The 10,790-nt window shown below is 51.4% G+C and overlaps 1 protein-coding gene across 1 annotated transcript in view; it reads left to right on the forward strand.

The window, feature by feature from the left end:
• Nucleotides 1–10,722, forward strand: part of KIF5A (kinesin family member 5A) — a 28,572-nt gene extending 17,850 nt beyond the window's left edge. The window contains exons 13-29 of the mRNA XM_059683381.1: nucleotides 22–90; nucleotides 460–666; nucleotides 973–1,119; nucleotides 1,816–2,004; nucleotides 2,383–2,500; nucleotides 2,857–2,921; nucleotides 3,029–3,138; nucleotides 3,513–3,614; nucleotides 4,106–4,166; nucleotides 4,405–4,476; nucleotides 4,635–4,739; nucleotides 7,511–7,727; nucleotides 7,913–8,066; nucleotides 8,416–8,498; nucleotides 8,878–8,905; nucleotides 9,378–9,492; nucleotides 10,551–10,722. Of these exons, the coding sequence (XP_059539364.1) occupies nucleotides 22–90; nucleotides 460–666; nucleotides 973–1,119; nucleotides 1,816–2,004; nucleotides 2,383–2,500; nucleotides 2,857–2,921; nucleotides 3,029–3,138; nucleotides 3,513–3,614; nucleotides 4,106–4,166; nucleotides 4,405–4,476; nucleotides 4,635–4,739; nucleotides 7,511–7,727; nucleotides 7,913–8,066; nucleotides 8,416–8,498; nucleotides 8,878–8,905; nucleotides 9,378–9,456 (1,806 nt within the window). The 3' untranslated portion in view covers nucleotides 9,457–9,492; nucleotides 10,551–10,722. The remainder of the gene's footprint in view (nucleotides 1–21; nucleotides 91–459; nucleotides 667–972; nucleotides 1,120–1,815; nucleotides 2,005–2,382; nucleotides 2,501–2,856; nucleotides 2,922–3,028; nucleotides 3,139–3,512; nucleotides 3,615–4,105; nucleotides 4,167–4,404; nucleotides 4,477–4,634; nucleotides 4,740–7,510; nucleotides 7,728–7,912; nucleotides 8,067–8,415; nucleotides 8,499–8,877; nucleotides 8,906–9,377; nucleotides 9,493–10,550) is intronic.
• Nucleotides 10,723–10,790: the final 68 nt, after the last annotated feature.

Here is a 10,790-nt window from a genome sequence, read left to right on the forward strand (position 1 = left end):
CTGTCCGCCTTGCTCCAACAGGACGACGAGATCAACCAGCAGAGCCAGCTGATCGAGAAGCTCAAGCAGCAAATGCTGGACCAGGAAGAGGTAATGGGGAGGAGGGAAGACGTGAGAGGAGAGGGGGGTTGTGTTCATCCCTGGAAGGCATAGAAAGGACGTTCTTACAATCTGATGGGAGAAGGGGCATTCTGCTAGGGTTTAGTCACCCCTAAAACTATGGAGGTCTGGGGACTTAATTGGGGCTTGGCTTAAAGCTCAAATTATGGCATCTCGGTGCTTCTTCATTCTGTTGCCCTATTCCTAAGAAGCCTAGAGCCCACTTCCTCTGGACTCTTACCTTGGCCCTTGCCTCTCTCCTAGAGCTGTGCCTGGGCGGGGGCTCAGCTTCCCTAGAGCAGGGGTCACAGAGCGGTCACTGGCAGCAGACGCCCTCACATGCCTCCCTCTCCCTCGAAGCTGCTGGTGTCCACTCGAGGAGACAATGAGAAGGTCCAGCGGGAGCTGAGCCACCTGCAGTCAGAGAATGACGCTGCGAAGGATGAGGTGAAGGAAGTGCTGCAGGCCCTGGAGGAGCTGGCTGTCAACTACGACCAGAAGTCCCAGGAGGTGGAGGAAAAGAGCCAGCAGAACCAGCTTCTGGTGGATGAGCTGTCTCAGAAGGTGGTGAGTGGCCGACTGGGGCCCAGGAGCTCCCTGGCCTCAGGACATCCTCTACATCCAGAGGGACTATTGCTTCCCTCCGGGCTGCACTGTGTTTGCACTTTGCACTGATGTTCAGTGTGGTGAGACCCTCCCACAGCTGCTCCCTGCGCTTTGTCCTCCTGACCCCTCTCTCCTCCAGGCCCTTCTGCAGGGTCTGTGTTCTCTACACAGAGGCCATCAGGGTCATGCATGAAGGGAGAGGCCTCTGCCTGGGCTGGGGAGGGTAACAGGAAGATGGCGATGGGATGACGGAGGGGCTGTCCCCAGGCCACCATGCTGTCCCTGGAGTCTGAGTTGCAGCGGCTACAGGAAGTCAGTGGACACCAGCGGAAACGAATTGCTGAGGTGCTGAATGGGCTGATGAAGGACCTGAGTGAGTTCAGTGTCATCGTGGGCAACGGGGAGATTAAGCTGGTGAGTGGAGAAAGAGGCAGCAGTTTTGTTCTGGTCTTTTCTGTTCTGGGCATTGGTGGGAGATGCAAGACGGGAGAATCCGGGCTGTCAGGGACACTGAGAGAGGCGGGCCACAGAGCCAGGAAACACGCCCTCAAACTAGACCCAGGAAAACAGGTAGAGGCTTGCATAGACTCAGCTGAAAATATACCTTCTAAAGGGTGCTAAGTAAAGAAGCAATGGAACAGCATATGAGACCATTCTCTGGCATATGTGGTCAGTTTGGCTCAAATCAACTCTCATGAAAAGTCTCTCTAAAAAAAAAAAAAAAAAGAAAAGAAAAGGAAGCAGCAGCAATGGCGATGTGGTTATAGCAGGAGTTAGAGATGGGGGCACAGAGTGAGAAATGGTATATGCAAATCTGTGGCAAGGACAATGACCCATGTGGGTGATCAAGCAGAACTGTTTGACTGAAAAAGAAAATCATGTTGCTTTATAAGATGTGAGCGGGTGACTGTTGGGATTGGATCTTTGAATGCAGGGAGAGGGGTTTAGCGTGACATGCCAGGTGACAGAGAGCTACTAAAAGTTGATCGGAGAACACCTGTCCCACCTGAGTCCCTGTGCATGTGTGTGTGTGGGGAGAAGCAAAGTGGAAGGGAATGGATAAAAGGTTTCCTGCAGCAGAGCACCTCTTCCCTCGCTTGCCCCCTTCAGCCGGTGGAGATCAGTGGGGCCATTGAGGAGGAGTTCACCGTGGCCCGACTCTACATCAGCAAAATCAAATCGGAGGTCAAGTCTGTGGTCAAGCGGTGCCGGCAGCTGGAGAACCTCCAGGTTGAATGCCATCGCAAGATGGAGGTGACAGGGCGGGAGCTCTCATCCTGCCAGCTCCTCATCTCGCAGGTGAGTGGCAGAGGCTGAGAGCCTTTGGGCGCCGTGGGAGAAAGAGCGTGACTCTGTGGTTATGAGATAAAACTCCTAGCACCTACCTTTATGTCAGGTGCCTAGGGCCAACTGAAGTCAAGGACAGAAGAGCTGGGGTAGCAGGGGAGGGTCTGGGCCCGAGAAGTGAAGGCGCAGCAGGGATACTGGCCTCTAAGCTGATGGGGTCTAAAGAAAGGATCTCTAGAAGCATGGACCCTGACTTTGCATCCTCATGGAAGGCATAGCAGGAGCAGAGGGCCTGGGAAGAGAGCTGGAGTTTACAGAGGTCTGCGCTGCCCAGAGTGGTGACCTTTGCTCCATCCATCCTCTTCCTCTCGCCAACCCTTCCCCCACCAGCACGAGGCCAAGATCCGCTCGCTTACGGAATACATGCAGAGCGTGGAGCTAAAGAAGCGGCACCTGGAAGAGTCCTATGACTCCCTGAGTGATGAGCTGGCCAAGCTCCAGGCCCAAGGTGAGGCCTTCTTAAACCTCCAACCCATCCATCCCGGGATATGAGATCCCAGAGGGGGCAGGGAGTTGAAAGTGACAAACATTGAAAGAAACTACCCAACTGCACACTCCCCGAAAGCATGAGACCAACTCACATGCTACTTAGCAAGTTTTTGCATGTAGCTTATTGTACACGAACCATAAACACTCCATTGTCTCTGTCCCTGCTCTATCCAACTGGGCTGTCCTAACCCAGAAGAACACCCCTATGGGCCCATTCTGGGTAGATGAGCCCTGCCCTGCCTTGAGGTCTGGTCACAATGTGAAGTTCGTCCTGGTGGAGGTAGGTGCGGTGTGAGCCATCTTTCCCTCTTTTAGAAACTGTGCATGAAGTGGCCTTGAAGGACAAGGAGCCGGACACACAGGATGCAGACGAAGTGAAGGTGAGTAGGGAAGGTGTGGGGATGGCAGGCCTGGCAGGGCTGTGCTGGCCCTCACTGAGCTGGTGTTGGGGAACCTGGCTTTGAGCTTGGGGTGGTGTTGTTTGTAGAAGGCCCTGGAGTTGCAAATGGAGAGTCACCGGGAGGCCCATTACCGGCAGCTGGCCCGGCTCCGGGACGAGATCAACGAGAAGCAAAAGACCATTGATGAGCTCAAAGAGTAAGAGTTCCCGAGGGCGGCTCTGGTCTCTACCTGGTCCTCTTGCCCAGCTGTGCCCACTCAAGTGCTCCCTCAGATCCTGTTCTTTAACTTCCATGTGTCACTCCCCCAACAATGACACGACTTCGCAGCCCAACTCTAGGAGGTACAGGAGTAAGGCCTCGTCCCAATCCTTGAGGCTCTTCTGACTAAATAGCTCAGGGTTCCTTACTCTGTCATGGAAACAGTGGCCTGAGCCTGCCTCCATTTGAAGGGAGATGCATCAAATCTAACTGGACTCACTCGTTCAAGAGGGAAGATGCTTGAGGAGCTGGTCTTCCCTTTCTCCGTTATTCACATCCTTTGGTTGTCGCCATACCTCTTGCCCTCCACAGCCTGAACCAGAAGCTCCAGTTAGAGCTGGAGAAGCTTCAGGCCGACTATGAGAAGCTGAAGAACGAAGAACAGGAGAAGAGCACCAAACTCCAGGAGCTGACGTGAGTGCCACAGAGGCTGACGGACTCAGCAGAGGCAGGGTGCATGTAGATGTGAATATGGTGACCACAGGAAGCAAATGCCTCCAAAGAGTAATTTGAGGGGGTAGGGAAGGGGGAAAAAAGGAGACTTTCAGAAGGGACCTCTATTGAATATTAGCTGACAGGGAAAGATGTTTGTGATGTTAAGTGTAAAAAGCAGGTTACAAAACAGTATGTTAATGGTCCTGTAAAATATTTATGGGATGTACATGAATAGAAAAATGAGTCTGGCAAGAAGGACACCAGCATGTTAATGGTGGTTTGATCTGTAAGTCATAGAATCATGAGCTTTTTATGAAACTCGTCTTCCTTATCTTTTCTTTTTTCCACCTTTTCTAATTTCTGCACAGTGAACATGGGTAACTTGTATAATAGGTAATAAAAATGAATGTAAAAGGAATGGAGGCGGGAGGAGAATCCTGAGAGAATCTTCTGTTTTCCTCCTCCCCCAGATTTCTGTACGAGCGACATGAGCAGTCCAAGCAGGACCTCAAGGGCCTGGAGGAGACCGTTGTGAGTGGTTCCCGTCTGTGCTGAGTTAGCGGGGAGGAGGGGGCTTCGTCTCTTCCCCCGATTCTTCCTATCCCCATTCCTCCTGCCCGCTGCAAAGTCAGTCTGTGGCATAATTAGGACCCTCTTTTCCTAAAGGATGAGTGACTCACCTGACTGGATAGACCGAAGGGCCCAGTAATTTCAGAGTAAAAGGTTGGCCTGGTATTTGGCTACCCCAGTCTTTCATCATTCTTTCCAGGCCCGTGAACTCCAGACCCTCCACAACCTTCGCAAGCTGTTCGTTCAAGACGTCACGACTCGAGTCAAGAAAGTGAGTGCCATCCTCGCTCGGGCTCTTCCTAGCCCCCATCTTCTCCGCCTGTTCTCAGGTCCCCGGCCCTTTGGTCTCCTGTGGGCCGGCCTGGCCTGGTCTGGGTGGGACCTGCTTGGCTTCAGGACAGCCACGTCTTTCCCTCTGTCTTTAATCAGAGTGCAGAGATGGAGCCCGAGGACAGTGGGGGGATTCACTCCCAAAAGCAGAAGATTTCCTTTCTTGAGAACAACCTGGAACAGCTTACAAAGGTTCACAAACAGGTAAGAGTGGGGGAAAGGAGTGAAGAGAACTCTTGAGGCCAGGTGCCCGGGATACCAAATCCTCGGAGGCCCCTTGGATTTAGGAAAATCTACTGGCATGTTTTCCTTACCTTTCCCACTAATGCCTTCTTTATACCAGATTTGGTTCCACTTTCACCTCTTTCTTTGTTCCATGCCTGTTTTCCCTCCTCAAAGCTCCCAACCTGCCTTTGCTCCAGTGGAATCCCCAGGCCTATGTTGTTGGAGTGAAAGGTTGAAATGGATAGAGGTTTTAGAGGCATGGGCTGTAACTATACACAAGGGATGCTGGTCAGATTTTAGCCAGAGATAGAAAGCAGCGAGACACGAAGCCGCCAGGGCAGTTGGGCTTTCTCACAGGGAGAGACGGAGAGAACTCCATCGGCCCAGGCCTGGGGCAGGCATGCAGGGAAATTCAATGATGTCCTCTAGATCAGCGGTCGCCAACCTTTCGGACCTCACAGACCACCAGTGAGTCTCGGACCACCGGTTGGCGACCACTGCTCTAGATGCCCCATTCAGCCCCAGTCGGCCCTGTGTATTAAGTCACTGCCTCTCTGTCGCCCTCCTTGCTGCTGCGGTTCCTTAGGTGGATGCCTGGGTGTCAAAGGTATGGGGTGGGGAGGTAGGTGGGCAGTCCAAAGGGGTCAGGACAGGAAATGTTTGGTGCAGACAGAGCCAAATAGCTGAGCCTTGAAGACAGGTGCAGCAGTCAGATGGCTCTTTTAACTGATTCATAAAATAAACCCTTACCTCAACTTTATTCCCTTCTTTTCAAATCCACTTTAAAATTCCATTTAAGCTCATATTCTCACTAAACTGGACCTTAAACTTCTTTTCCTCCCAGTACACTGTCCAGCACATATAGTAGACACTCAGTACATTTAAAAAAAAAATAATGGCAAAAAACACAGAACTGTGGCCCAGTGGTAGTCTGCAGGGTTTGTTTTATTTGAGCTTCGCAGAGGACTTTGCTACCATCTCTTTCCCTTTGCTTATTTTTTTAAAAAATATATTTTATTGATTTTTTACAGAGAGGAAGGGAGAGAGATAGAGAGAATTAGGAACATCGATGAGAGAGAAACATCGATCAGCTGCCTCCTGCACATCTCCCACTGGGGATGTGCCCGCAACCCAGGTACATGCCCCCGACCGGAATCGAACCTGGGACCTTTCAGTCCGCAGGCCAACGCTCCATCCACTGAGCCAAACGGGTTTCAGCTCCCTTTGCTTATTAAAAAAATATATAATATTATAGGAAAGTTGAAAGACAGGGAAGAAACATTTATCAGTTCTGCCATTCTTTTTAATTTCTGCGTGTTCATTTTCCTTCGCCATCAAGATGCACATTATATTGCTTTTCCCACCAAATATTTTTACTGTAAAATACACATAACAAAATTTACCACTCTAATCATTTTTTCTCCAGAACTCTTTTCATCATGTAGAACTGAAACTCTGTGTCCACTAACAATAACTCCTTCCCTGCTCCCCCAGCCCCTGGCACCTGCCATTCTCCTTCCTGTCTCTATGATTTTGACCACTCGTAGACGTGGAGTCACACAGTATCTGTCCTTTGGAGATTGGCTTATGTCCTCAGCATAATGTCCTCCATGCCCATCCATGCTGTGGCTACGTCAGGAAGCCACAGGCTGACCCCCCCCCCCCGCCCACCCGCTCCCCAGCGAAGCCCGTGCCTCTGCTCCAAATCCCAAAGGCTACTCACTCATAGGAGAGAGGACTCCTCAAAATGTCCTACCTCAGCGGACACTAGGCTAAAAAGGAAAATGAGATGTAGAAACGTCTTCACTAATCGGAGCTTAAATGGCGAAGGCTACAACCTGTTACTAATTGAACTAACTTATTGCCCCAGCAAAACATTGTAATCTGTAAACTGTCCAAAATTAAAGGGGTGCAGAAGTATTTCTACCTCTGTCCTTTCTCCCAGCATTGCCAGTCACACTGATTCCCAGCTCTCTTCCAAGGCCGGCTCTGTGGCCAACTACAGTGCCCCTGGTCATGTGTGAGGCCCTGTAAAAACGGTCAGGACATCTTTTCAGGCTTCAAGGTGGTTGCTACCTGTAGCTTAATTTACGGGGGGGAGGGACAGCTCAGGAAATCCTTGACTGTGAAGGTAATGAGCACAAATGTTTGTGAGTCTCAAACATTTTCTTTCCTTCCTATGGAGCATTGTGTGTATGTGTGGGGGTCGAAGGGGAAGTGGGGCTCCTGTATTCCAGCTTCTGCTCCTGCTCTGCACTGTACCTCACCTGCACTCAATGCCATATCCACCCTGCACACTGCTACTGTGCTCCAGCTGCCCCACCCTGTGCATGCCCATAAAGCCATCCTGGGTGAGGGGGTGCCTCATCCCCATGGTTGCCCTGGGGCTGTTGGTCTGGCACAAGCTGGAAGATAGGGGGGTGGGCATCTCTAGGCTAGGAGGAGACTGGAACAGGCCCTATCACAGGAGTTCTGGGCTACAGTGGAGTTGGCACGTTTTGCTGCCCAGAAAACAATGTGATGTTTCATAATGCCTGACCATCGTTTGCTCAGGGAGAAGGAAAGAACTGGCTAAAACGGCAAGTTAGGTAAAGGGAATGAGGCTTTTGGGAAAACAAACGTGGTCTCCATCTCCTCTGACTCAATTTTTCTTTATTCTCTCTCCCCACCTGCACCCCACACTCCATGGCTGGCTCTGTCTTGGGTCACTTGCCTTTCTTTCTGCCTCTTCCCTTGGGCTCACCCCGCAGCTGGTACGTGACAATGCAGATTTGCGTTGTGAGCTTCCTAAATTGGAAAAACGACTTAGGGCTACGGCTGAGAGAGTTAAGGCCCTGGAGGGTGCACTGAAGGAGGCCAAGGAGGGCGCCATGAAGGACAAGCGCCGGTACCAGCAGGAGGTAGACCGCATTAAGGAGGCCGTTCGGTACAAGAGCTCGGGCAAGAGAGGCCATTCTGCCCAGATTGGTGAGTGAGGAGTGGATGGCAATAGGTAAGGTGGGGTTACCGTCTGGGGAAATTCCTAATTGTCAAGAACTACATCATTGGATTTTACTCTACCTGCCCACCCCCAGCCATACCCCCCAAAACATAAAAGTAAATTATCTTATAAGCAACTCAGGTCAACTCCAACTTTCCTTTCTTTATTACAGCCAAACCCGTCCGGCCTGGCCACTACCCAGCGTCCTCACCCACCAACCCCTACGGCACCCGCAGCCCCGAGTGCATCAGTTATACCAACAGCCTGTTCCAGAACTACCAGAATTTGTACCTGCAGCCTGCACCCAGCTCCACCTCAGATACGTAGTAAGTGACCAAGGGCGTAAGCTGGAACCCCAGCCCAAGACCCTATAAGGCATAAGGTTTGGTCACTAATTGGGGAGACGTGATTCTTCTCCTAAGTAGCTTCATTAATTCTTTCTCATTAATCCTTAGAAGGTGGGCATCTGCCTTCCCAGCCATCGACCATGTTTGTTTTCTATTTTCGGGGGAGTGGCGGGGTGTATGGCTCCATCCCTGAGGGTGTGGACGTGTCCTTGGCATAGTGACGGGGGGGGGGGCTGGGGGGCTGGGGTGTGTGTGTGTGTGTGTGTGTGTGTGTGTGTGTGTGCGCGTGCGTGCCAGAGGCTGCATCTCTCTGCTCTGCTCCATCCAGTTTTGCAAACTCCTGTGCCAGCAATGGGGCCATGTCTTCTGGAGGCACCTTGGCTTCCTACCAGAAGGCCAGCATGGACAACGGTGAGTGAGAAAGACGGGTCACCAGCCTTTAGGGTCCCCAGGGCAAGTTGAAAAGTGTAAGTGACCCTGTCCCTACAGCTGGCACCCTGCCCATCCCTTCAGGGGCTTGGATTCTTCTAAGTCGATCCCCCCATTACAGTATCTGTCCCCGCCCTGACCTTCCTCTCCCGCAGGAGGGACCCGGGAGGCTTCTTCTCAGCATAAGGATGCAGCAGGGGCAGCTGTAGCTATAGCGCCACAGACCCCGATGGCAGCTAGGCTCCAAAGAGTGTTACCTTTCTCACTAAGGAGTTAGGAGAGAGGGTTGGGGAGACTGTTTCTAATGCCCAATCTCCTTTTTCTTCTTCTAATCCTGTGTTCTCAATGATGATCTCTTCAGGAAATGCCACAGATATCAATGACAACAGGTACACCCGTCTCCACTGCTCTTGGGTTCTCTGGGTGGGACCAGAAGAAATGATTAAATGTCCCTCATGCCCTAGTTAGAAGTTCCCTGGAGCCTTCTGGGGAAGGAGGAGGAAATGAGAATCTTTCTTGTCATCACTGTGTTGTCCAGGAGATCCAGTCCCTCCCCTGCCTCGGTGCAGAACACTGCCCCCTCCTCCAATCCCATCTGAGGCTTCTCCCCATCCCAGTGACGGGGGTTGGTGGAAAATGCCACGGACACTTGATGCCCTGGTTTCTCTCTTACCTCTGGGAACATTGTGACTTGAGCAAGTCAGTCCCATCTCTCTGGCCTTGCTTTTCCCTGTATTCCTGTAAAACCAGAATAGTCCCGCCCTGCACTGCCTCACAGGAATGCTGTGAGAGCACGGTGACAGGAATGCTTTCATATACGGAGCTGACAGTGCTGTGAGTATGCTGGGTCTCTTCTTCCAGGAGTGACCTGCCATGCGGCTATGAGGCTGAGGACCAGGCCAAGATCTTCCCTCTCCACCAAGAGACAGCAGCCAGCTAATCTCCCACACAGACTGCTGCGTACCTGCACTTTCAGGTAGCTCAGGCCTCTCCCTCTGGCCAGCCTCAGGTTGCCTGCTTTCTTGCCCTCACCTCTTGTTTCTTCCACTTTTTTATAATCTCAAAACTTTTACTACATAGCTGTCCCCAACTCCTGCCTTTCCCTTGTAGGGGGCCACATCTGTGCTGCTCCAAGTCCTCTGAACACTCATCTCCCTTCCCCCTCACTGGTATACTTTCCTTTTGGCCAGAGGAGTAACCAGGGGACTGCCTTTCTGCCACTAGGGGTCACTGCCACATGTCAAAAGAAGTGAGCGGGTGGATTCAGAGCCACACACAGGTCCGGGAACTGGGGTAGATACCGAGAAGACCTTGGGAGATCATCTCCACCCTCCCTCTGCCACCTTAAAATAATTTTGGGTGGATAGGTATTTTCTAAGACATCTCCAGTAAAGGAGATGTTTGATTTATTCCTGCACCTGTGTCCTATTCTCCTTATATCTGTATGTTACCAATGAGTTCTAGGAAATACCCCAAGAGTCTAATTTTTTGTTAGAGGACTGTTAGCACTCCTCTCTCATCTTGCTCAGTGGAGGTGGAAAACAGCTGTGTCGCCACCTCCAAGCCCCGCTCCCTTCTCCACCTCAGTCCCCAGGTCCCCTCCTGTAGCAGCACAGGCAGGCACCTTCCTGGTTCTTGTGTGTCGCCAAGCTCCTGGCCACGATTGCTTTAGGGCCCAGAGCTGGGTACTGTGATCCTGTTTTCTGGTCCACTTTGGGTCCTTGGAGACTGGAAATGAGAGAGCACAGCCAGTCTCCTACTGGGCTGCATCCAAACCGAGCCGTCTCCAGGGGTTTTCCAAGACAGTAGGCCCGGCACATGTAGGCAGAAAGGCATGAGAAGCAAAGAAGTAGGAATGGGGAAGGAGGAGTTAGGAAAATCGGGGGTGGAGGAGGAGGGTTGGGAGGATAGTGTCCGGTTGTTGGTATTAAAGGGACAGAACTGTAAAGCAAAGTCTGTACAGATGTCACCCTGTCCCTATTTGGTGGCTGGGCTGCAGGTGGTTGCTCACAACCTCTTTCTCTTTCTCCCCAGTTTCTAAGAGGGACTGAGGCCTCTTCTCTCAGCATGCTGCAAACCTGTGGTCTCTGATGCTAACTCCCTCCCCAACCCTTGTTGTTCGACTATACTATGTTTGATGTCTTCTCTTACTCTGTATCTCTTTGTACTCTGTATCTATATATCAAAGGCTGCTACTATGTCTCTCTTCTGTCTTACTCTCTAAGTATTTAATGATGTATTTAGCAATTTCTAAACATAGTATACCCTCCTCAT

Source organism: Myotis daubentonii, chromosome 2, assembly GCF_963259705.1.
Source record: "Myotis daubentonii chromosome 2, mMyoDau2.1, whole genome shotgun sequence".
NCBI lineage: Eukaryota > Metazoa > Chordata > Mammalia > Chiroptera > Vespertilionidae > Myotis > Myotis daubentonii.